The sequence below is a fragment of the Thalassophryne amazonica genome, chromosome 10 (genome assembly GCF_902500255.1).
Source record: "Thalassophryne amazonica chromosome 10, fThaAma1.1, whole genome shotgun sequence".
Classification (NCBI taxonomy): domain Eukaryota; kingdom Metazoa; phylum Chordata; class Actinopteri; order Batrachoidiformes; family Batrachoididae; genus Thalassophryne; species Thalassophryne amazonica.
This window is the reverse complement of record NC_047112.1, coordinates 61,125,380-61,152,884: the sequence shown is the minus strand read 5'-3', so window position 1 is coordinate 61,152,884 and position 27,505 is coordinate 61,125,380. Positions and strand designations below refer to the sequence as shown.

General features: G+C 42.0%; 1 protein-coding gene and 2 long non-coding RNA genes across 3 annotated transcripts in view; 1 reads left to right on the top strand and 2 right to left on the bottom strand.

Annotated features, from left to right (window-relative positions):
* Nucleotides 1–210: 210 nt before the first annotated feature.
* On the bottom strand, nt 211–17,427 carry LOC117518850. Its single transcript, XR_004563101.1, has 3 exons — nt 16,516–17,427; nt 7,394–7,399; nt 211–222 (listed from the first exon to the last, which is right to left on the bottom strand). It is a non-coding gene; the product is annotated as an uncharacterized LOC117518850 (long non-coding RNA).
* Nucleotides 12,244–26,419, top strand: LOC117518852. The gene is made up of 3 exons (XR_004563103.1): nt 12,244–12,323; nt 23,709–23,717; nt 26,409–26,419. It is a non-coding gene; the product is annotated as an uncharacterized LOC117518852 (long non-coding RNA).
* LOC117518848 (cAMP-specific 3',5'-cyclic phosphodiesterase 4D-like) overlaps nt 19,693–27,505 on the bottom strand; it is a 166,908-nt gene continuing 159,095 nt past the window's right edge. Inside the window, exons 13-15 of the mRNA XM_034180090.1 lie at nt 26,269–26,391; nt 21,006–21,188; nt 19,693–20,678 (exon numbers count right to left, since the gene is read on the bottom strand). Of these exons, the coding sequence (XP_034035981.1) occupies nt 20,097–20,678; nt 21,006–21,188; nt 26,269–26,391 (888 nt within the window). The 3' untranslated portion in view covers nt 19,693–20,096. The remainder of the gene's footprint in view (nt 20,679–21,005; nt 21,189–26,268; nt 26,392–27,505) is intronic.

The following is a 27,505-nucleotide window of genomic DNA, read 5'->3' as shown; positions in this document are numbered from 1 at the left end:
CCTCAACGGCAGCCATCACCTCATCATTGCTCCGATAGTGCTTCCCAGCCAAGTTTTTTTTCAGGTTTGGGAACAGATGAAAGTCCGAGGTTGCCAAGTCAGGGGAGTATGGTGGGTGATCTACCAGTTCAAATCCACACTCGTGGATAATGGCCATGGCCACTGTTGACTTGTGAGCTGGGGCATTGTCTTGATGGAACAGCACCCCTTTCATCAGCTTTCCTGGTCACTTCTTTTTGATAGCCTTGCGTAACTGTCTCAGTAGGTTAGAATAGTATTGTCCATTTATGGTTTGTCCCTTTTCAAGATAGTCCACAAACACAATGCCCTTGGCATCCCAGAAAACTGAAACCATGACCTTCCCTGCAGACGAAACGACCTTAGCCTTCTTTGGAGGTGGTGACCTTGGGTGTTTCCACTGCATTGATTGTTTTTTTGTCTCTGGTTCAAAGTGGTGAACCCAACACTCATCCTGGGTAAGAAAACGTTCCATGTAATTGGCTGGATCCTCTTCAAATTGCGCCAAGTTTGCCTTCGACATGACTAGCCTGGTGCGTTTCTGATCAGGCGTCAGAAGACGTGGCACCCACCGAGCTGACACCTTTGACATTCCAAGTTCTTCATGCAGAATGTATTCAATTGTCTCATGGGATATTCCCACAGCACCTGCTAGCTGATTAATCGTCGATCGTCTGTCGTCCATCACCATTTCATGAACAAGGTCAATGCTTTTCTGGGTTGTGGCTGTTGCAGGCCGCCCAGACCTTGGGTCGTCTTCAAGGCTCTCTCTGCCCATCTTAAATTCAGCTGCCCACTTCTGCACTGTAGATATGGAGGGAGCTTCATCCCCTAATGTAGCAACCATATCCGCATGAATGTCCTTGGGCTTTAACCCCTTCTTATGCAGGTACTTAATCACACCATGATGCCAGATTTTGTCCATTTTTGCCGTTTCCCTCTACCACGAACTTTCAAACTTGGTTATGAAACACAAACTACCTCACAACCTGGAAGAAAAAAATGCAGTTAGTCATTAGAAGAGTTGAACTTAATGCATGCCAAGTTTTATTGAAATGGCATTTTTCCTTCTTGGTGAGCCTTAGAACTTTTCAGCCTACCCTCGTACTACCAAAAAAAGACTGTGTATGTCTTCAGTGCAGCAAAAAAAAAAAAAAAAAAAAAAAATCACATCAGAAATGAGTCCAGTTTTTCATTCCAACTTCCTGCCAACAGCCTCCAGACAGCACAGTGGATTTGTTTTGTCTGTACGTACGTGTTGTGTGTGCACACGCATGTGTGGGCGTGCATACATGAGCATGCACGAGGACATGTGCGCGCGTGCGTGTGTGCAGAGTGCAATGGTACCAAACGTATGGAACCAAATTTGCACTCTAAATGGAACCAAGCCGCACTCTAAATTAAGATTAAGATGCCTTTTATTGTTACTGAATAAAATTCAACAAAATTTAAATTGCAGCTTCTCCTTGTCTAGCATAAAACCTCATACAACAATTTAAGACAAGGGACAAAAAAAACGCATTCAACTATATACACAGAGAATACAGTAGGCAAAGAAATGCAGCAGGGGATATCAAAAAGTGCTATATGCATAGCAGCTCTATAGATAAAAGTGCTGTGTGCATGACAGTTCTATAAACAAAGTGCAATATGCCAGGAGTTGCAGACCCTCTAAATAAGTAAATAAATAAATAAAAAAATAAAACAGGCCAGATATACTGAATACATGATTATAGTCCCTAAAAAGGTGTGTGTGTGTGTGTGTGTGTATACGTGCATATGTGTCAATAACTACAGAGTGGTGAGGTGTATATGAAAAACTATAAGGGAGGGGGGCAAGGGCTAATAGCTCTAACAGCCCTAGTAAAAAACTGTCTCTCAGTCTATTTGTAGTGACCCTTATATTCCTGTAACACTTGCCTGATGGAAGCAGTACAAACAGTCTGTGGCCCGGGTGACTGGGGTCCATAGTGATAGATTTGGCCTTTTTCTTGACACGACCCTCATAAATGGAGTCCAAGTCTGGGAGGGGGCAGGCAACAATGCCCTGTGCTGTCCTCACCACCCGTGCCAGACTCTTCTTCTCCTGGGCCGTACAGCTACCGTACCACACAGTCACACTGAGGCAGAGGATGCTCTCTATCGTGACCCTATAGAAGTTTGCCAGCAGTCGGGAGGATAGTCCAGCGCGTTTCAGTTTCCTGAGGAAGAAGAGCCTTTGTTGCACCTTCTTCACCAGATGGGAGGTGTTCATGGACCAAGACAGATCAGATGTAATATGGAGGCCCAGAAATGTGATGTTATCCACACGCTCCACCACTTCTCCGCCTATGAGGAGGGGGACGTGGTCCGTTTTCTTGGCCCTCCTAAAATCCACAATGACCTCCTTAGTCTTCCCTGTTTTCAGTGTCAGATTTAACTGAACACCACTAAATTAGCCGCTGGACATCCTCTCTGTAGTGGGTCTCAATATTATCTGAAATGAGACCCACTACTGTGGTGTCATCTGCAAACTTCACAACTGTGTTTGTGGAGTGGATGGCAATACAATCATGTGTACAAAGAGTGAAGAGGGCTGGACTAAGCACACAGCCTTGTGGAGTGCCTGTGTTAAGGACCAGAGAAGACGATGTAAGGTCACCTATTCTCACCACCTGAGACCTATTGGTGAGAAAGTCTCTGATCCAATAGCACAGCAGCACAGGCAAACCCAACTGGTGTAGCTTCAGTGTCAGCTTGTCTGGAATGACTGTGTTAAAAGCTGAGCTGAAGTCTACAAATAGCATCCTAACATATGTGTTGGGGTGCTGCAGATGAGTCAGGGCTGTGTACTGTTGGGAAAGTGTAGGTACACGGACCCACAACAGGGGGCGCAAATGAACGGTCAATGGAGTAGGTCAAATAACAACACTTTACTGTTGTGAATGTGCACAACCAATACAACAGATTACAACAATGGTCAAAAGTCAATTCACAAAGATGTCGTGTGGGCAGGCTCGAAGATAGGGGACGTCTGTCCAAGGCAGAACCGGAACCACACGATTTCCTCCGCCACCAGACCCCGGGAATACTGGAGCCGCCAAGTCCCGAACTCCCAGGTGGCCACTGCCTCCGCGTGTCGGACCTGGTACTGCTGGCGAGGAACAACAAACAATTAAATGTGGGCGCGTTTGCACCCAGCAATCCACACGGCAGGAAAACTACCTCCACCTCTCGTTGGATAAGGAGTCCACACTAACAATGCACTAGTCACAAGAAATACTGTCAAAACAGTCAGCTGAGGTACGTTACCTTCCAGGTAGAACGATATCTCGGCAAAGAGGTGGAGACATCGTCCTGCTGATATACTCCTGCCATCAGATGATTGGTAACAGCTGTTGCAGGTGATGCGTGACAGCTGTCACCCTGGCTGCTCCTGTGAGGCGGCTGCGCCCTCTGGTGCCTGAAGCCCGCACTCCAGACAGGGCGCCCTCTGGTGGGGGGCCAGCAGTACCTCCTCTTCTGGCGGCCCACACAACATGTACAGAGTGATGGAAACAGCATCTCCTGTTGAACAGTTCCCTCTATAAGAGAACTGAAGGCTGTCCAGGTCCGCAGGAATGAAGTCTCTAATATACCTTAGAAGAATCCGCTCAAAGCATTTCATGATTACCTTGGTCAGAGCAACAGGCCGGTAATCATTCAGGCAGGTGATGGATGTCTTCTTTGGTATCGGTATTATGATGGAGGACTTGAGGCACCCAGGAACCTTGGCCAGGCGCAAGGACAGATTGAAAATATCTGAAAACACTCCTGCTAATTGATTAGCACTTGTTCTCAGAGCCCGACCCGACACCCCATCTGGTCCTGCAGCTTTGCGGACGTTAATTCTCTGGAATGTAGACATCACCTGATGGTGCTGCAGGACAAGGGGCTGATGCTGCTCCTCAAGTTGGGGTAAATGTACAGCCTCCCTGCTGTTTGAAGTGTCAAAACAGGCAAAGAAGTTGTTCAAAGTGTCAGACAGGGTGGGGTCATGGCTGGCCATTTGGTTCTTGCGCTTATAATCCGTCATGGTCCTGATGCCTCACCACATATTCTGAGGGTCCTTGTTATTAAAATGCTCCTCTATGCGCTGTTTATACCAGAGTTTTGCCTGCTTAATTCCACTCCTCAGTTCAGATCGAGCCCTGCAGTAAGCCAGCCTGTCTCCAGCCCGATAAGGAGCATCTTGGGTCTTCAGCAGGGACCGTACTGTGCTATACAACCATGGTTTCTGATTGGGAAACTCCTTAATGGTCTTCACAGGGAGGATAGCATCAGTACAGAAATGGATGCAATGCAATGCAACACAAATGGGATGAATTAATCCATGTTATGTGACCAATCAAATAACAAGGATCCACTCAGCCGTTATATAAATAATGTTCTTAGTGTCTCTGCGGATGTTTCCTCAGCTCTATTACATTTCATCCGCTTAGCACTTGGGGTTTTACGATTTAATGCCCCCTGCTTCTTGGGAGGCATATCAACAGTCTGCATGCTCTACACAGCAGGTACATTTTAAGTCAAAAAACGCACACCTTAACTTGCATGCAGTGCGCACTGGCCCGTTTCAGATTCTAGTTAAAGTCCACCCTCACAAGCCGCTACTATGTAGTGAGTAAAGTGTGATGCTTGCGACCTGACCTGAATACCATGTGAACTGTGAAAATAAGGGCTCCAGTGAGTGGGTCGTGATCTAATATATAAGGCTGACTGTGTGTGTGCATGCGTGTTCACAGACATGCGCTTTCAACCTAAGGGCCCCAGTGACGTCCCCCTTGGTGCCCACAGTCATCATACCAAGTTTGGTGTCGATTGCTTAATTACTGTGGCAGTTCACCTCCAACACAAACCGTGCCGCATACATACATTGTCTTTTATGTATATAGATTTTGCGACAAATGATCCAACAAACACTGAGGCGATGCATAAACCAACTATACATGTTGTTCACTAATAATTGGTTCTATGTTCACCTTTGCAAAAAGCAGAGTTAATCATGTCAGTACATAATAGAATCAGACAGTTCTATGTTGCCAGTCTGAACATAAATCTATGTATTGTAGTTTTGGATATACGCAGAAAACACAAAATTCCTATATCTTGAAGGGGATTTGGTTTCATGTCAGAAATGTCTCTGTACACACCATTTTCATTATGAAATAATCTCTTTCATCTTTGGGAAATGTTAAGGGCCCCATCACACATAGTACGAATGTGGTCGAATTGTGCATGAAGTGCACATGAAGCAGGAATCGTATGCAATATGTGTAAAATCGTAGCTGCCTCCAATGCCTCGTACACCTTTTGCTACAATTATTTGCGTGCACCAGCAGCTGAAAGACAGAGTGTGCACTGTGAGAGCCCACTGAACCCTTTGGCAGGTGTCTGCCAAATTCCAGCTGACACACACAAACATCTAACACCGCTCGCTTGGCACTTAGAAAATGTGTGGCCATTCGTGCTATTAGCACACTTTCGAGCTGGATGTGAAATTTGTCTAAGTACCCCCATGAGTGTGGCTTTGCAAACAGACACAGTGACACATTGGAGTGTGCGCTGAACTGACAGAGGGTGTGTCCGCCCACAGGAGAGGCTGTGGAGAGCTCTGGTTCTGGACGTCCCAGCTGGAAAACATGTAACATGTTTGGACGGACATGAACTAACAACTGTCCACTGTGACACGTGTGTGTCTCCTTGCTGTCCTTAGATGGACATACATAAAAACATATATCGCTGTTGCAATGGGCTGCAGGGAGCGAATGCATGCCATGTACATTGACAGGCTACCCCAGGTGAAATGGACCGTCAGATCATAACACACAGCAGGCAATATGACTGTCACGTCACCCACATGAGCTCTGTTCCACAGGAAGTCTGTCCTGCGGTGGGCCATCCACAAGACACACATGCCGGGCAGGACACACACGCAGGGCCGGCTGGACATGCTGCCAGCAGATGTGGACATGGTAAGAGCGCCCTGCTTCTCATTAATGTCATTTCATGACTGTACGTCTGTGACCATGGGTCATCTACAGAGGAACAGACAGATCATACTTGTATTGCCCACTTCATAAAAGGGAATCAATAAAGTGCAGTGTTTTTACATGGGGTGTGGTTGTATTTTTCTTAAATACGTCCATGTCCTTCTTGTTATCAGGCATTTTCCCGCACCTTTTACAGGACAGCAATGGTAGCGCAGTGGTAACGTTTCTGGCCAGCTTTTGGATATTGCAGTTTCGAATCCCATGGGACCATCCATCCATCCATCCATTTTTTTCCGCTTCATCTGGGGTCGGGTCGAGGAGGCAGCAGCTCAAGCAAAGCCGCCCAGACCTCCCGATCCACACACACCTCCACCAGCTCCTCCGGGGGAACCCCGAGGCGTTCCCAAGCCAGCTGAGAGACGTAGTCACTCCTCTGTATTAAAAAAAATCAAAAGTACATGCCACCCACAGGATGAGAGTCTCTCAGTCTCTCATCCCGTGGGTGGAATGTATTTTTTATTTTTTTGTAACCACATCACGCAGCTGCTGCACTGTGTTCCCGCTCATGAAAGGCTCATTAGCAGGCTTTTAATAAGCCTTTCTTTGGATTCAGGTGTGCTGGAGCAGGGAGACAACTAAGAGTGTCAGGAAGGTAGAGCTTGAGGACCGAACTTGGGCACCCCGGCCTAGACTTTTTCCTGGTTCTCTCCCTCAGCCCCAACCAGTCCCAGCAGAAGACTGCCCCTCCCTGAGCTTGGTTCTGCTGGAGGTTTCTTCCTGTTAAAAGGGAGTTTTTCCTTCCCACTGTCGCCAAGTGCTTGCTCACAGTGGGTCGTTTTGACCGTTGTGGTTTTTCCGTAATTATTGTTTGGCCTTGCCTTACAGTATAAAGCACCTTGGGGCCACTGTTTGTTGTGATTTGGCGCTATATAAATAAAATTGATTTGATTTGATTTGATTTAGACCAATTTGTGACTTTGTCAAAATCATTGTTACTATATGTTCATTTTTGAAAGGTCCTGTTTCTACAGTTTCACTATTTTCACAATGCACTGTTCTGCCTTATTTTTGGAAATGTCTTTTGAATATTGTGCCACATGGGCCATTTATTACATCTGGTATTTCAAGTATAAGTTGGTCCAGAGATAAACCAACTTGTGAATTTGTTGTCTAAATCAATCATTGTTGTGTTTATTTTGAATGGTCTTGTTGGCATAATATCAAAGCTGTTTTCAGAATCGTGCTTTTGAAATAAAGTCTTTCAGAAACTGGAGTTATCTGAGCTGTTCTTTAAATAAATTATGGGGATAGAATTTGGTAATTCTGAACGTAACTGGGGCAGCAACTGTAGTGGTGGTTAGCACTGTTGCCTCACAGCAAGAAGGTCGTGAGATTGATTACAACCTGATTTCGGTGTGGAGTTTGCATGTTGTCCCTGTGTTTGCATGGGTTCCTCTGGGTGCTCCAGCTTCCTCCCACATCCAAAGACATCCAGATTAGGGGGAAATGGGAACATTAAATTGTCCGTAGGTGTGCGTGCGGTTGTGAATGTGTTGTCTTTCTATATGTGGCCCTGCGACAGACTGACGTCGTGTCCTTTGTGTACCCTGCCTCATGCCCAATGACTGCTGGGATAGGCTCCAGCCCCCTGCGACCCGATCTTGGATAAGTGGTGTGTGTATGTGTGAAGGTAACTGAGATAAAGTGTGGACAGAGGACTCCATAACACTGTATAAGGCTCAGTTGTCTTTATGTTGCATGTCTGACTGGACAAAATTTGACATTTTTCTTAAAACAATAACAAGTGTACATCTAACCACCTGATTCTCAGCAAAAATTAAACTGTTAAAGGAAACACAAACATATCTCACTTTCAAAAGATAATTTGACAACTGTATTAAATACTTTCCACTTCTTATTTCTGATACATGCACCTGAATTGCCCCCATGGGGACTAAATAAATGATCAAATCAAAATTAAAATACAGTTCTTTTAAGTATCATATAAAACGTTGAACCACAATACATAATGTTGAATTATAATCAAGTTATTGTTTTTGCACAAAATTTTCAGCAACTATAAACTAGCTAGCTGCTAAAACAGGTAAAGATAAATGCTAAAGCAGCTAGTTCAGATAGTAAAGTTGTATACATCCTGTTTCCCTCTAATGATATTCACCTTGTGTCCAGTTCAGAAGAAAGTTTGTTGTGGTTCTGATTCCATGAAATGCTTCTTAAATACTTTTCTGACAAGTTAATTTTAATACTTTAATGATGAGTCATGATGGTGGCTCAACCGTGTCATAATGTAGATACTCTCTGCGTCACGGAGCTAATCAATATAGCTTTACTTTGACAGAAACATCCACAAACATGATAAAAAAAGTGTATTTCTTTGGGAAAGTGTAAAACTGACGGGAGGTTAACATTTTAAATTCATAATTATTTAGAAATATTAAAAGTAGACAATTACAAATTAAAAACTATTGATAATGGCTAATTAAATCGGTTAAACGCCACACAGAAACGATTCCTAGAAGTAGAATGAAACTCAAAATGGCAATAAAGTGCATCTCTATACCATAATAATAACAGCCAAACAATTTTAACTGCAGTTCAGGAAATGACTGTGAATGCACATACGAGGTCTGTCAATAAAGTATAGGTCCTTTTTATTTTTTTCAAAAACTATATGGATTTCATTCATATGTTTTTACGTCAGACATGCTTGAACCCTCGTGCGCATGCGTGAGTTTTTCCACGCCTGTCGGTGACGTCATTCACCTGTGAGCACTCCTTGTGGGAGGAGTCGTCCAGCCCCTCGTCGGAATTCCTTTGTCTGAGAAGTTGCTGAGAGACTGGCGCTTTGTTTGATCAAAATTTTTTCTAAACCTGTGAGACACATCGAAGTGGACACGGTTCGAAAAATTAAGCTGGTTTTCGGTGAAAATTTTAACGTCTGATGAGAGATTTTGAGATGATACTGTTGCTTTAAGGACTTCCCACAGTGCCAGACGTCGCGCAGCGCTCTCAGGCGCCGTCGTCAGCCTGTTTCAAGCTGAAAACCTTCACATTTCAGGCTCTATTGATCCAGGACGTCGTGAGAGAACAGAGAAGTTTCAGAAGAAGTCGGTTTCAGCATTTTATCCGGATATTCCACTGTTAAAGGAGATTTTTTTTAATGAAAGACGTGCGGGCGGATTGCAGCGTCGGCTCTGAGCCGCCATGACGCTCCGCCACAGGAAAAACACCTCTGTTGAAAGCCTTAAGGACAAGTTGGAACATGTCCTGCCTGTTAAACAATTTCTCATATACTCACTCCACTGAAAGCCATCAAAAGCCGCCTGGATTTTACAAATGGTTATCAACACGGAGGTGTTTTTCCTGTGCCGCCGCACCGCGCCGGCTGCGTCTCGACGCGCGGACCCGTCTGCACGTCTTTCATTAAAAAAATCTCCTTTAACAGTGGAATATCCGGATAAAATGCTGAAACCGACTTCTTCTGAAACTTCTCTGTTCTCTCACGACGTCCTGGATCAATAGAGCCTGAAATGTGGAGGTTTTCAGCTTGAACAGGCTGACGACGGCGCCTGGGACCGCTGCACGATGTCCCGCTCCGTGGGAAGTCCTTAAAGTGACAGTATCACCTCAAAATCTCTCATCAGCCGTTAAAATTTTCACCGAAAACCACCTAATTTTTCGAACCGTGTCCACTTCGATGTGTCTCACAGGTTTAGAAAAAATTTTGATCAAACAAAGCGCTAGTCTCTCAGCAACTTCTCAGACAAAGGAATTCCGACGAGGGGCTGGACGACTCCGCCCACAAGGAGTGCTCACAGGCGAATGACGTCACCGACAGGCGTGGAAAAACTCACGCATGCGCACGAGGGTTCAAGCATGTCTGACGTAAAAACATATATATGAATGAAATCCATATAGTTTTTGAAAAAAATAAAAAGGACCTATACTTTATTGACAGACCTCGTATTGAGGTACGTTAACTTTTCCTGAAAAATGCCAAATTCCAGCAAACTTTGTCTTGTGAGAATTCAGATTCAGACAGCATGAACAACATCCAGCTCCAGATTATGGACCTCTCCTGGATCCTGGTCTGCTTGAACATCTCCCAAAATCTGTGTGGAGAATATAAATCTCTGTGGTGTCATAAAGCAAAGACATCAGGTTAAACTTTCATCACTTCTGACATCATTCTGAAGAAGAGCCACATCATCACTAAATTACAGTAATTCTTTTCCACAGGGTTATGTGGAGGTATGATTGTGTTATTTGCATTTTAGGACGTAACCATGCAAAAGTAATTCTTTACTTTATCAATTTAGTAATTTTCTGTGCAGAAATGGTTCCCTGTCACTGACAACCACAGCTGCTCCTAATCCATCATCAATCCAGTTTCCATTAACTGTCCAGCAGGTGGCAGAAATGTCTACTGGATATTACACAAGCAAAGTTCATTTTTGGATTGATCTGGTGTGTCAAGTTCACCAGCTTTTAATGGTTTCGTCATCATTACATTCCCTTTGAATATGGAGACGTACAAGATGATGGTAATTACTGCTTTGGGGTTATCGTGTTATAACGATCTGGAGGGGGATGGACTCATCTATCAGTCTTATCTATTAACTCAGGGTTTACAGAGTATATGTCTATACATCTCTAATGCCTTGGAATTTATGATTTTTAGAAATAAATTCTAGCCTATATTGGTGTGCTGTTATCACAGACTTATTGTAACTGGCTTTGACATGAAGATCAGCTAAAAGTGTACATTTTGTACAGAATACTCAACTTGTAATTACTTCCTTTTATTCTATGAATAGATTAACCATTATAGCACTTTGCTATTGTCAAATTTTCAGACATAATTATTATAACATTCAAATCTGCATGAATACTTACCAACGGCCTCACTTCAATTGTGCATTTCTTGCAGTTTTAAGATACAATGCTATAATACACACTGAAAAAGAGAAGTGCAGCAATTTTAAAAAGTACTCCAGTTAATAACCCTCAATTATGTTGACCTAATTAATTTGAAACATTTATACCAACTTGTTTACTTAATTTCAACAATCCTACTAAATTTAATTATCAACTGAAGCTATAGCTTTAGGTTTTCTTCTTTTTTCATTGTATTTCATATGCAAGCTCTCAAAGATACAAACCACAACAAATCTGATAAATTATCATATAATTTATTGGCATTTTTCACTGAAAACACCCTGAACTCCAAAGACTGTTTTGGCTTAAAATGAGAAGCAAAAATAGTAATTTTTCTTAACAAATATTGGACTGGCAGATGTATAATGTCTTTGAAAATTATACTTGATCTTCAGGCTCCAGAACATAAATGTCCTATATTTTACAGTACTTTGTCTTGACAGGCATGTGTTAAGAATAAATATATTGTATACACATACACGACACAGAGGCTGAGGAAACAAGACGGCGTGAACATTAAAGTTGGCAGTATCACGTCACAATAAAGGAGGAGGAGCAGACGCTCTCCTACCTGTCAAGACATTTAACACTTTATGACACGGACACACTCCTGTAAAGACCCACACTGCTGTTTTTAACATGCCTCCACAAACACCTCATATGTGATTTATAAAGGTTTAAGGTTTTTTGACTCAACATCAAATCCACAGAAATCAAACTGAATCCAATTACCAGGAGGAAGCTGCACTACAACTAAAGCTGTAGGGGGCGCTCTTGTAGAACTGCATTTTGTGTTGCAGAAGAGAGACAAAATAGGCTGTTGGAGTTTCAGCAAAATGAATATGGGCTATGATTTGATAATAAAACTTGCAAATAATAACGGAAATCTTTAAAGGTTTGTTCAAAACATTTTTCATATTGTTTATGTAAGAAAAGTTTTAATTTTAATTTCAATGACATCCTGAAACTGAGATTGCACATCAGAGGTCAAGGTGTTAAAATTAATTGCAATTTAAGTAATTTCTTGACATAATAGTAACACTAAAGTATCAAAAGGTCACATACTTTATCAAATGACAGTCTTTTTTTGGTTTTGGATCAACTAAAAATTAAGCTCATATCACTTCTGTCATTGTAAAGAAGCAAAATGTTTGCACAGCATAAATTACTTACACTGCAGAATAATAAAAGATTTAAGCATTTTTATTTGCTATTTGAGATTATAACAGCTTGTTTTCTTTCTTGATTATCACATGAACGGACTTCAGGCTGAAGGACAAATATGTTTGAGTGATTCAATTGAATGGGAAAGTGTGTCCAAACTTTTGACTGGCAGTAAATTCTACTGTACCCGCATTACTGGTAAATGGCTGCCAGGTGGAGATATTGCTCCATTTCAACAGCTTTGAGTGCAGCCTGCTGTAGGGACACAACAACGAACCTGTTGCTTATAGTAGTTAGATGAACCACTTTGGGTTGGTATGGTAAAATGTTATTTCATTATCAAACTCAAATAAATTTGAAATTCTTGTTTTATCTAGATTTGCTTATTTCAAAATAAGTTCTATATAGGCCCTAAGGTCTGTTGGTGGTGACATTATGCCCAGATTTCTTAGTGTGAAACGGATGAGAGTCTACAACCCATCCTGGATGGGGCACTAGTCCCTCTCAAATGACTTCTCCAGCCAAGATCAGTACCCATTTACAGCCCGGCAGACTGGGACAATGCAGATGAAGTGTTTTGTCTAAGGATGCAGACTGTAGTATAACTTGGAATTGATTGCAAATATGTACATTAGCTGCCCAGCTCCTATGTCAGAGAGCTACACAGACTTATGTTCTGGACATAATTACCCTCACCTAAGAGGTCATGTTTTCACCCATGTAGCTTAAAGTAGGTATGTGGAGATCAAGTGATACGAATCGGTGTCTAGATACAAATGTGAGTGATGCGAGTGCATCGATTCTTTTGGTGTGCATCGGTTCAATTGACGGGTGAAATCGCAATGGGTCGGTCACTGCCTGCTTGCATTGATTTTTTTCCGATGCACAATGAATGCTCCATGGACGGAAGCCAGAAAGCACATTTCTACCACAACAAAAACGATGAAGTCAGTAGCCTTTTTGCTTAATTTTTCCCTTATCGGTCCTTCAGTTCTGGACACCGGCGCAGCCATTGTTTTTGAGGGTGTTTATCAGGAAATGATCATTTCTCTAAGTTGATTGCAGACTGCAGCAGGTCTGCTTGAAGCTTGAAGCAACAAAGCAGCGCTTCGACCCGCTGTTCACTGGTTCTCTCCTTTGCTTCATGCGGCAGGTCCACAATTTCTTCATTAATTCCTCTCAAAGCCATTTAAAGATGTCAATTGTGAGTCACCTCTGTGCAGATTAAAGTCACGAACTGGAACTCGTCTTGTTGTGGGTAAGAAACAAGAATCGTCCAACAATCCACACCGGAGTTTTACATTATGGTTCTCTGGCATGAGCACCAGCCGGTGCGTAAACTGAAGTTGTCCATCAGGTAATTGAAATCATAATAATAATAATAATAATAATAATAATAATAATAATAATAATGTCATCTATTTTGTGGGACTAAGTGCACAGCTCCAAAAAGTTGCGCAGATTTCGGTCTCAATTAATAATTTCAGAGCGAATCACCATTTTAAATCAAATGATACCTCTTTCCAAACATTATAATACAAACAATAAAGTACAACTGACCCAAACCGGGTTATTTTCCAAAAATGAGACGTCCTCCGTTTTCTTATGAATAACATCCTGACGTGCAGCAGCTGGCTACAAGAACTCAGCTCAGAGTCTTGTAGCCATGTACATCAAGGATCCAGTGACCATGTACAGATTTTATTGATTTTTATTTATGTCCAGAAATCAAGGATCCAGTGACCAATTTCATATTTATTTACTTTAAGACTCAGTTAAATGTTGTTGACATAGAAAACCTGTAAAGCCTACTTTTAGTACACAGAAAATTCACAAGAGGTATTGATAGGGGAATCAATAAAGAATCAGATTGATAAGCAGAATCGATAATGGCATCGATATTGATAAAATCTTATCAATACCCATCATTAATTGTATCGCACCAAATCGCATCATATCACACTGTGAGGAATTGAATCGCCATGAAATACATATCAAAATGCATCGAATCGGGAACAGGGGTGAATTGTATCACATCGTATCGTCAGTATCGTCGTGTATTCCTATATGTATCATATCGCTGGTAGTGTATCGAATTGTTTTCAGTGATGAGATTCACATGCCTAGTTTACAGAGAATCACAAGGAGACACTGGTTTTTGGTCTGGAATACATATTTAAAATTTGGGGTTCATCCTGATTTTGTAGTGGAAGATGTGATGATTTTGATGCCTGTGGTTGAAGATATATACTCTAAATAGTGCCATTCATATTGCAAAGTATTGTGCAGCATGTCATACACAGCATAATGGGTCTTTAACACTCGGCCTCGCTCACTCCTATCACACATAAGGCTGATGAATAAAGCTTACTAGCTGAGTCAATGAAACACCGTTCACGTGTTTTCTTCTACTGTCTGACCAGCAAAGGTAGGAAATTAAACGTAGTGCTTTCGTGCCTCCCGGCCTGTCTACCTCAGTGACAGGGACAAAACACAAGTACACCAGATGCACTCGGTACACAAAGACTCATCTACACACATTCTCAAGTCTCATCCATCTGATTGCGAAAGAGCAGAATAGACCAATTCTCTTGCACAAAATCTAACAAATTATCTGCTTTAAATGCTGTTAACATTTATCATTTAAATGCTGTTAACATTTATCATTTGTAAAAACTAACACTATAAAGTCAGACTTCGATACAATCATCAGGTTAAAATCTCTAGTGTAAAAATGTACAGCATCATAGGCTGGCAGGTGTGTTTGTGTTTTCTACACTTATGGCACACAGTTATCCCAGTCAAGCATCTGCCTACTACCAAATGAGGCTGAAAACCTAACGGAACACAATCTGAACGGTTTTAACTACGCTGTTGTTTTCTGTAAAACTTGTGCTCCTTTAGTTTGCCTGGCAGCAGCCAGGGAAATTAACACGGCTGGTCTTGGAATTCTAAGAGTTATTTCAACCAAAATTCTTAAAAAGTCCACTTTTTTCAGAGTGTAGATTGAAAAAGTTGTACAACTTGGTTTTCGGAACATACACGGTCAGATTCACTGCAGGTTTGAGGACAATAAGCTCATTAATGTGATTTGCTGGTGATTTAAAGATGTCAATATCCACAGTTTCAACACACGAACGGATCACCAGGGCCTCATTTATAAAACTCATGTATGTACAAAAACAAACAAACAAAAAAAACCATATACTTTCTCTCGTGCATGAATTAAAGTTTAGAAAGGAAGAACAATGGGAAATGAGTACTTCAAGCCTGATAAAGTGAAGTGGAAGGAAATGAATGAATAAATAAATACAGGTAAGGGTAGATGCAATTTAGCACAAAACAGAAACAGCCATTGTCACAGAGCTTTAATTTCTAATCATAAAAATAATTTCTGAAGATGCAACTTTGTTAATTTAGAATGCACAAAGTGAACTGAATGTATCAGCCCTTGTACATATTTGTTAAATGTAGATGCTATACATAGTGAAAGCCCTGTGTCTGTTATTTTTCTAATTTAGTGGCTTTTCTGTTGTCCAAGATTCCAAAAGTGTCATCAACAAATGGAACATACTTCCTTTTCTCCAAACAGAGTCATATTCACATTCAGTGTAATTGTGCTTCTTCTGTGTTTTTCCCTTTTCATTTCCATGTCCTCCGCTGTGTGACAGAACAGATCTGACTTGACAGACACAGAGGGTTTTTTTTTAATGCAAATGATCATTTGAGGGTGTGTCTGTTCATTCATGGGAAAATAGAGGTGCTGAAAGCAGGCTCGTGCGTGTATGTACACTTCGACAATGATTGAGATTCATAAAGGAGAACTATGTGTGCGCACGGCTTTATGAATCTGGCGCAAAGGATGCATATGTACATTTCAGCTTCTGTGCATATCCGAGATTCTACTCAGTTTTTATAAATGAGGCCTGGGGTGTCTTGAAAACAGATTCAAATTTGGAGTCAAATGTATCTGAAAGACAGTGAGATGATGCAAGTTTAAAAAAAATACAGGTCAACCAAATGACCTGTTTCTGTGCCTGTCATTTTAAATGTGATTAACCTGTTCCTGGTCAAGCCACGTGTCCCTTTTGGAAGGGGAGAATCTCCTTCTTTTCCTTCAGAGAACAGAGCAGTTCACTGGGTGTGTCTCACTGAGCAAACAGGAGTTTAAACATGGGCATCTGTTACATGTCACTGAAGTGGAAACTGAGACATTTCAGGTTAAAACAAATGTCTCCATAAACAGGCACAGACATGTGGGACTTTGAGGATGTTTAACATCAAACCCCATTTTTAATTGTAAAAGGCAGATTCAAAACAGATTATACCCAATAAATATTTATTCACATCAGCTTGATTGCACTGCTCAAAGCAAACATACAAACATAAATAGCTGACTGCTTCATTTAAGAAACTAAATGAAAACGTTTAAGCTTATGTTGTCCAAAGCAATGTGAGAATACTGTAATATTTATTCAATCTTTATTTTCATATGTGAATCTTCTTGGCAACAGAATGCATTTTTTATAACCAAAAATAGCCTGACCAGCAAAAAGTTGTTAATTTTGGTGTTTGCCAAGTCTGACGAATCTTCACCCCCTCACGCCTAATGATATAAAATTTGGAGTAAAATGTGACTGTTGATTTCTTGCTCTGTCTTGACTCAAACGTCCTGTGCTGTGTTTTTTTGTGATCAGTAGGCCAAAAGTGGATGAAGCCCTTTGTGTCTGAATAGAAGAGCTGAACGGCAGAGACGGTAAAGTGCTACTGCGAACCGGAGGCACCCTGATTTCTAAAGAAAAATGCTTATCAAGCACAGAAACAAAGACAAGACCAGCTGACAACCAACAAAAATATGGTGCAAAACCAAACCTACTAAAATCATCCCAGGTTAAATAAAATAAAGATCAACCTAATTATATAGGTGCTATCTGTTGTATTTCAGACAAGACTGGGATGCAGTCTTTTCAGTAGTCATCCTCTTATAGTGCTACAAACTGGTCTATACGCATTATTTGATTGCTTCGGTTCCCAAATTTTCAGTTAAAGGGTTTTCATCAAGTGTGGAGACAAGACGGGTTAAAGGAAGAAATTCCCTCTGGCTTAGAGGCAAATCAAACTATACACAGACTGTTTGGGGTCGAGGGTCAGGTGAGGGGAACTCAACATCCGTGCTACATTAGAAATATGTTTCTCTTCATACCCTGAGGTTTAAGTCCATCTATTTTCATCTCATATTTGGTAAAATAACTCATCATTCACCCTTGAAAGGCTTAAACTACAACCCCAATTCCAATGAAGTTGGGACGTTGTGTAAAAAGTAAAAAAAACAATACAATGATTTGCAAATCCTCTTCAACCTATTTTCAACTGAATACACCACAAAGACAAGATATTTAATGTTCAAACTAATAAACTTTATTGTATTTGTGCAAATATTTGCTCATTTTGAAATGGATGCCTGCAACACGTTTCAAAAAGCTGAGACAGTGGTATGTTTACCACTGTGTTACTTCACCTTTCCTTCTAACAACACTCAATAAGCGTTTGGGAACTGAGGACACTAATTAGAAGGAGAGAGCATATTTCACCCATATTGGCCTCTCTTCATTGGCTTCCTGTTAATTCTAGAATAGAATTTAAAATTCTTCTTCTTACTTATAAGGTTTTGAATAATCAAGTCCCATCTTATCTTAGGGACCTCATAGTACCATATCACCCCAATAGAGCGCTTCACTCTCAGACTGCAGGCTTACTTGTAGTTCCTATGGTTTTTAAGAGTAGAATGGGAGGCAGAGCCTTCAGCTTTCAGGCTCCTCTCCTGTGGAACCAGCTCCCAATTCGGATCAGGGAGACAGACACTCTCTCTACTTTTAAGATTAGGCTTAAAACTTTCCTTTTTGCTAAAGCTTATAGTTAGGGCTGGATCAGGTGACCCTAAACCATCCCTTAGTTATGCTGCTATAGACTTAGACTGCTGGGGGGTTCCCATGAGGCACTGTTTCTTTCTCTTTTTGCTCTGTATGCACCACTCTGCATTTAATCATTAGTGATTGATCTCTGATCTCTTCCACAGCATGTCTTTTTCCTGATTCTCTCCCCTCAGCCCCAACCAGTCCCAGCGGAAGTCTGCCCCTCCCTGAGCCTGGTTCTGCTGGAGGTTTCTTCCTGTTAAAAGGGAGTTTTTCCTTCCCACTGTCGCCAAGTGCTTGCTCATAGGGGGTCGTTTTGACCGTTGGGGTTTTTCTGTAATTATTGTATGGCTTTTGCCTTACAATATAAAGCGCCTTGGGCAACTGTTTGTTGTGATTTGGCGCTATATAAATAAAATTGATTTGATTATGATGTAATTGTTGAAGCTTTGTAGGTGGAATTCTTTCCCATTCTTGCTTGATGTACGATTTCAGTTGTTCAACAGTCCGGGGTCTCCGTTGTCATATTTTGTGCTTCATAATGTACCACACATTTTCAATGGGTGACAGGTCTGGACTGCAGGCAGGCCAGTTTAGTACTCGCACTCTTTTACTACGAAGTAACGCTGCTGTAAGACATGCAGAATGTGGCTTGGATATTGTCTTGCTGAAATAAGCAGGGACGTCCCTGAAAAAGACGTTGCTTGGATGGCAGCATGTGTTGTTCCAAAACCTAGATGTACCTTTCAGAATTGTTGGTGCCATCACAGATGTGTAAGCTGCCCATGCCATGGGCACTAACACACCTCCATACCATCACAGATGCTGGCTTTTGAACTTTGAGCTGGTAACAATCTGGATGGTCTTTTTCCTCTTTTGTCCGGAGGACACGACGTCCATGATTTCCAAAAACAATTTGAAATGTGGACTCATCAGACCAGAGCACACTTTTCCACTTTGTGTCTGTCCATTTCAAATGAGTTCGGGCCCAAAGAAGGTGGCGTCGTTTCTGGATATTGTTGATGTATGGCTTTCACTTTGCATGGTAGAGTTTTAACTTGCACTTGTAGATGCAGCGACGAACTGTGATTACTGGAAATGGTTTTCTGAAATGTTCCTGAGCCCACGTGATAAGATCCTTTACACAATGATGTTGGTTTTTAATGCAGTGCCGCCTGAGGGATCAAAGGTCACGGGCATTCAATGTTGGTTTTCAGCCTTGCTGCTTACATGTAGAAAGTTCTCCAGATTCTCTGAATCTTCTGATTATATTATGGATTGTAGATGACGGAATCCCTAAATTCCTTGCATTTATCAACTTTCCCAGTCTTTTGTTGCCCCATCCCAACTTTTTTGAAATGTGTTGCATCCATTTCAAAATGAACAAATATTTGCACAAAACAATAAAGTTTATCAGTTTGAACATTAAATATCTTGTCTTTGTGGTGTATTCAATTGAATATATGTTGAAGAGGATTTGCAAATCATTGTATTCTGTTCTTATTTACATTTTACACAACATCCCAACTTCAATGGAATTGGGGTTGTAAGACATCTACCTCACTTATACCGACGGCAATGTTCGCACAGCGTCACATTAGAAGATAAAACTACGATGCAAAATTCAAGACCCTGTCAAACCATCGCAATCCTCATTGGCTGCTCATGTCTGAATGCAGCAAACAGTTATTTGGAGGAAGACGTTTCCTTTAGCTTTTGTTCGCGATTGACTATCACACTTTGGCTGAATTCTTGTCACCAACAGTCTGCCCAGGACACGCCTGACTGAAGCTACAACAAAGCAAGAAGAGACACCCAAAAGTAGGTTAAAACAAGTCTTGCTTTTCAAGACAAAAAAAACAACAAAAAAAACAGAGGAGGAACATCACCCTGTTCTCCAAAGACAGAGGTGTCTCCAGTGTAAAGGGACTGTGGTGATTTTACAGACTTTTTTCTTCCAAATACATGCCCTGCCTGCACCTCCCCACTTGCACCGTGTGTGTCTCTTGGGTGGGGAAGGTCATGCCAGCTGTTATGTGCCCACATGGAGGCAGTCTACCCCATTGCCCTCTGGGGTCAGTTCTCCGTTCGTGACAGAGTTGTCCACTCCCGGGGAAGCTTGTGTCCTGTGGGGGTGGGGACTCTGCACTGATACTGCAGCCAGACGCAGCATCTGAGATGGGCGGGGCGAGGGGGAGGGACACCTGTTGCTACTGCTGTTGGCGCTGTGATGGTCTGAGGACAGAGACGGAGGGGAAGAGCTCCGCTGTTGCTCCCCGCCAGTCTCATCTTCGTGGGAGCTCTCCTGGTCTGATTCTCCTTCTTCTTCCTCGTCTTCCTCCTCTTCTTCCAGGGTGAGTTCAAACTGGAACTTGTCTCCTCCTCCCACACCTCCTCCTGAAGGGGTTGACCCCCCTGGTCCCACAGTGCCAGCTCCAGGTCCCGCTTCAGCAAGGTGCTCCTCTGGGCTGGTAGGGGAGGGGCTGCGGGGGATCATACTCTGGTACCACTCCCTGTTGTCCTCCAGGGTGTCCAGGATGTCCTGGGCATCAGGGTGCACCAAGTCCGCCCACGCCTCCCACAGAGGGTGGACGATGTAGTCGATGAACCCCACCTAACATTAAACATGACCACAAGAAATATAACAGCAATTAAATATGTTTTTAAAAAACATCGTGCAGTAAGATATTTGGATATTTTGGATGAATTTTGTGAGATTTTAGTAGCACAAACTATTTTCAGATTGCAGATAATTTATGTCCAGAGATGTAAAATAAATCACAAATGATCTCACCATACTGAAACATTTAGGAATTTATGACTGAAAGATCACACTAGTTACTGCAGTTTCATTGATTTGTTTCTCACATTTGACAATATTCCTTTATTTGTATTTCTGTCCTTCACGTTTATTTTGCCTGCATCTGTGTTCAGGCCTTACCTGGTTTTTCTCGATGGAAGCATTGTGTTTGTCACACATGGGGCTGATCTCCATGCCCTTGTCCCGCTCTCGGTCTCCCTGGGTGAAGAACTCCACCATGATGCGGTCAGTCCACTGTCGGTAAATCTCCAGGGGTTTGGTGGGGTTGCTAAGGTCAGCACAATGGACCATGTTTTGTAAAACCTGAAGGAGACAGACTCAGTCAGACAGCGAAACAACTGATTTATTTAAAAATATATATTAAAAATAATGACTATGTTAGGGCCCCTTCACACATAACACGAAAGACGCAGAAACCGGAAGAAAATCCATGAACCAAACACAAAATGGAGAACCACAAAACATTCCACCTGCTGTCGGGAGGGATGCATGGTCGCATAGGCGTGCACAACACACCGGCGACGGTTTTGTGCACGACTGTGCATGAACACAGTGCAAGCAACTGGAACATGTTGCACCACATCGCACCTCTGCTGTGGAGAAAAAACCCACACACCATTAAAAAACACCTCATTTTATTGAATCCCTCTTATCGAGCGGACAATACAAGTACGAACCATCTGTTCCTCTGTAGATGACAAATGGTCATAGACGTACAGTCATGAAATGACATGAATGAAGCAGTACACTCTCATTATGTCTTATTATGTCCAGCCAGCTTATATAAATAATTAACACAATCAGTGGACACTGATAGATGAGATATTGGTGTATAATTAGTGAAAATCACTGGGCTGAAATAAAAAATAAATAAAAGGGGACCCAATACAGAACCCTGCAGTGAAATAACCCTGGTTCAATCAAAAAAATTAAATGTTACTCGTGGGATTCGAACCAGCAATTTACAAAAGCTGTGATTAAGCTAAGCTGGCGCTTAGCCTAGGTTCATGTGTTATACATCACACTGACAAAGTGAGGAACCTTGGGGTAATCTTTGATCCTACGTTGTCCTTTGACCTCCACATTAGGGACATTACGAGGACTGCTTTCTTTCATCTGAGAAATATAGTAAAGATTCGCCCCATCCTGTCTATGGCTGATGCTGAGACTCTGATTCACGCATTTGTCTCTTCTAGATTGGATTATTGTAATGCTTTATTTTCTGGTCTGCTGCAGTCTAGCATTCGAGGACTTCAGTTGGTGCAGAATGCTGCTGCCAGAATTTTGACACAAAGTAGAAGGTTTGACCACATTACTCCCATTCTGGCATCCCTTCATTGGCTACTGGTTTCTGCCAGATTGGATTTTAAAGTTTTATTGTTGGTTTATAAAATTGTTTATGGACTGGCGCCTTCCTACTTGGCGGACTTGGTTAAGCCCTATGTACCTGCGAGGCCTTTGCGTTCGCAGGGCGCAGGGCTTCTGTGTGTTCCGAGGATGAACAAAAAGTCTGTGGGGTATAGAGCCTTCTCCTACCGTGGTCCGGCTCTTTGGAATGATCTACCTGCTGTTATTCGGCAGTCTGACACGGTGGAGATTTTTAAATCAAGACTGAAGACCCACTTTTTTAGACTGTCTTATCATTACTTTTTAATCTGTTTGTGTTTGCTTTGTAATTTCTTTTTATTCTACTGTGTTTTATCTTTTAACTGTGCTTTTCTTGCTTTTAATTTTGAATTTAGATTAATTTGTGTTGTTGTGAATTATGTGAAGCGCCTTGGTGCGACTTTGTCGTGATTTGGCGCTATATAAATTAATAAATTAAATTATTAACAGACTGATACTTTACCACTGCACTACAATCACTGTCTCATAACAGGAGCGTGAAATGCTTAAAACAAACAAGGAGATAAACGTATGTTTCAAAAAAGAGAAATTAGACAATGTATGGACACACATATCAGCTGGCTTGCAGCCTGCCGAGGTGCACTGTGTGCAGCTGCTGCAGCCCGGCACAAAGGTGAAAGATGTTTTATCTATTTCCACGTGAGGACAGCAGGCAGAGACACATGCCTGATGGAGGAAAGTTGTAAGTTCATGTCCTTCAAAACATGGTACGTGTTCCCCAGTTGGGATATCCAGGAGCAGAGATCTCAACAGCAGCTGCTGTTGGCAGACACGACCCCCTGTCCATTCAGTGCTCAGACCAACATGTCACTCTCTGTTCCTGTGTTATATGGTCATTCATTTTAGTTACTTGTTATGTAATTGCATATGTAGGTATTGTCGTAATTATTTATATACCTTTCCTGGCGGTGGTCTCTGTGTTTGTAATGTGACACGTCGTGTGCACTAACTCGTTATTTCCAGCTGTCAGTGCTGCGATCAGCTGATGGGGCGCCTCCGCATGCTGTGTGTGCTCAGACGTGGCTGTCAGGCCCCCACATGATCATGTCTGTACATACTTATCAGCATTTTATGCAAGTGTGCTCCCCCCCACTGGCACGCCACATGTGTTGGGGGGGCACGAAACACACATATACCACTACGCCACATGTATTATGGGGGGAGCAGGGGGGCCATCACACACACAGGCACATGTGCGATACACATGCACGCCACGTGTGTGTTGCTTTTTGCAATGCCACACTCGTAGGGGTACTTATGGCTAGACATTTTCTAAGTGTCAAGCGAGCGGTGTTAGATGTTGGTGTGTGTCACCTGGAATTTGGCCGGCACCTGCCGCGAGGGGGATCAAATGGGCTCTCACAGGGCACACTCTGTCTTTCAGTCACTGGTGTGCGTGAATAATTGTAGTGACAGGTGTATGAGGTGTTGGAGGCAGCTCCGATTTTTTACGAATGGCATGCAATTCCTCTTTTGTGCGCTAGTCAGCTTCAATCTTGTAATGTGTGAAGGGGCCCTTAATAAACTTCAAAGTGCAGTTGGAAAGTACATACTCAACAAAAATATAAACGCAACACTTTTGGTTTTGCTCCCATTTCGTATGAGATGAAGTCAAAGATCTAAAACTTTTTCCACATACACAATATCACCATTTCCCTCAAATATTGTTCACAAACCAGTCTAAATCTGTGATAGTGAGCATTTCTCCTTTGCTGAGATAATCCATCCCACCTCACAGGTGTGCCATACCAAGATGCTGATTAGACACCATGATTAGTGCACAGGTGTGCCTTAGACTGCCCACAATAAAAGGCCACTCTGAAAGGTGCAGTTTTGTTTTATTGGGGGGGGATACCAGTCAGTATCTGGTGTGACCACCATTTGCCTCATGCAGTGCAACACATCTCCTTTGCATAGAGTTGATCAGGTTGTCAATTGTGGCCTGTGGAATGTTGGTCCACTCCTCTTCAATGGCTGTGCGAAGTTGCTGGATATTGGCAGGAACTGGTACACGCTGTCGTATAAGCCGGTCCAGAGCATCCCAACCATGCTCAATGGGTGACATGTCTGGTGAGTATGCAAGAACTGGGACATTTTCAGCTTCCAAGAATTGTGTACAGATCCCTGCAACATGGGGCCGTGCATTATCCTGCTGCAACATGAGGATGTTCTTGGATGTATGGCACAACAATGGGCCTCAGGATCTCGTCACGGTATCTCTGTGCATTCAAAACGCCATCAATAAAATGCACCTGTGTTCTTCGTCCATAACAGATGCCTGCCCATACCATAACCCCACCGCCACCATGGGCCACTCAATCCACAACATTAACATCAGAAAACCGCTCACCCACACGACGCCACACACGCTGTCTACCATCTGCCCTGAACAGTGTGAACCGGGATTCATCCGTGAAGAGAACACCTCTCCAACGTGCCAAACACCAGCAAATGTAAGCATTTGCCCACTCAAGTCGGTTACGATGACGAACTGGAATCAGGTCGAGACCCCGATGAGGACAACGAGCATGCAGATGAGCTTCCCTGAGAAGGTTTCTGACATTGTGCAGAAATTCTTTGGTTATGCAAACCGATTGTTTCAGCAGCTGTCCGAGTGGCTGGTCTCAGTCGATCTTGGAGATGAACATGCTGGATGTGGAGGTCCTGGGCTGGTGTGGTTACACGTGGTCTGCGGTTGTGAGGCTGGTTGGATGTACTGCCAAATTCTCTGAAACGCCTTTGGAGACGGCTTATGGTAGAGAAATGAACATTCAATACACGAGCAACAGCTCTGGTTGACATTTCTGCTGTCAGCATGCCAATTGCACGCTCCCTCAAATCTTGCGACATCTGTGGCATTGTGCTGTGTGATAAAACTGCACCTTTCAGAGTGGCCTTTTATTGTGGGCAGTCTAAGGCACACCTGTGCACTAATCATGGTGTCTAATCAGCATCTTGATATGACACACCTGTGAGGTGGGATGCATTATCTCAGCAAAGGAGAAGTGCTCACTATCACAGATTTAGACTGGATTGTGAACATTCCCTATTTGAGGGAAATGGTGATATTGTGTATGTAGAAAAAGTTTTAGATCTTTGAGTTCATCTCATACAAAATGGGAGCAAAACCAAAAGTGTTGCGTTTATATTTTTGTTGAGTGTATTTCTACTGTCAGACATTTGTGATGTCATAACGTGAAATTGGCAAAGAATAAAGAAAAGAATAGAAAATCGAGTTTGTGGGTCTTACATAAAAGGAAAAGGAACATCTCCACAAAATTACACCATTAATCCGAAAACCACTTTTTAAGTTTTTCCAGAATGGCCTGAGCTATTCAGATTCAAATTAGTTAGCTGCACAGCAGATATGGTTACTGATGACTTTTTCATTACATAAGAAAAATAAATTCAGTGATATTTCAAATTGTTCATTTAAATGTTGTGGATAATCAATTTAAAATTAAATGATAAATCACAATTTAAAGTATATGGCAATTCTGCATATTACAAGCCCAAATCAGAATTATTTGGGATGATAAGAAAAATGCAAGTAGAAAAGAAAAATATACTGGATTCATGCTGTCTGCAGTGAGACAGAAGTCAAAGTAAACGTAAGGGTCACTCTGGGGTTTTTAATTTGCATTTTCCATATTGTTCCAACTTTTTCTGATCTGAGGTTGCAGTTTTAGCAAGTACATATGTGATGATCACTATGTGTCCAGTAGGTGGCAGCACCTTGACATATTCCCTGCATAAACAGCTGACAGAATGCACAAGCCCTGAGCCACTGCTGTTAAAATGATCAATAACATTATTCTAATTGTTTTCTGATATACGTTGATGTTATTTTGTGTGCTAAGCCTACACTATTTAGCAGGTGGTGCAAAGTTGTTTCCTTTTCATTTGTTGTAGTTATTTTAGTGAAGTAGGTATTCTCCATGTTTGACAGAAACACTTAGTGTCAGCACAGAGTAACCTGGATGCGGTCTGAGTAGTTGTCAAGCAGCAGAACTCCCAAACTGGTGACCTTCTTGGTTTCCACCATCGTCTTCATGTCCGCCAAGAAGTTCATGTGTTTGGACATGTCTGTAGCTAGCACCTAAGGAGAGAAAACAGGCACACACACAAACACACCAAGTTAAAGCTTGGACCCAACCTTCTTACCAAGTTTGATAAAAAAGACTTTAGTAAAAAAAGAAGCCCCATCTTAAAATCCTAAAATACCTGTTCCACACAGGGTCCAGTATTTTCACCATGACAAAAACAACACTCAGGTTTAGAACACCCCTTGCCAGTAATTTGTACCATAGCAGTCAGCTTAGTGAATTTAGTTTGATCACTTTTGAAGATAAATTAGAAGATATTCACTATAACATGCCTTTTGTGTTCTGATGCGGTATTTGTAAATACACAAATACACATCCAGCCGTATTGCTGATCTGACCATACAATCATATTGGGATTTGGCTCAATAGGATATTGGCAGTTGGAATGATACCCAGCAAATAATGACCAAATATTGAAGTGGGTTTGTGTGTGTGTGTGTGTGTGTGTGTATTTGACTGTTTACATTAGGTATATGGCGATAGTCTAGTGGTTAAGCGTTGGCCTTCAGACCAGAGGATCCTCGGTTCAAAAACCAGCCAGACCGGAAAACAGCTAAGGGCCCCTGGGCAAGGTCCTTAATCCCCTAGTTGCTCCCGGTGTGTAGTGAGTGCCTTGCATGGCATCGGTTTGTCTGTGAATGGGTGAATGTGAGGCATAATTGGAAAGTACTTTGACCTTCTGATGGAGATGGAAAAGCGCTATATAAATGCAGTCCATTTTTATGAAAAACAGTCAGGTGATACTGACAAAGAAAACAAACTTGGGGATAATAAATTACATTATTATTTGGCTGCGACAGTATGCACGCTCTGATTGGCTGATTTCCGGTCTGGTATTTTCCCATATCAGACTGTTACCATGACAATCAGTCTGGATCGTGTATCAGATTTGCAACAATGTTTACAATTTTTATAGTGCCAAATAAAACAAAACAAAAAGAACAAAGAAAATAAAGAAAATGGAGGAATTAACAGCAAATGAGCTTGAAGTGGATGTGCAAAATGAGATGCAACAATATGAAAACAGCTTTGAACAGTTAAGAACAGACTGAAAACTTCGTTACAAATCAGAAAGCTAAAAACACTATTAGAAAAACCATGTCTAAT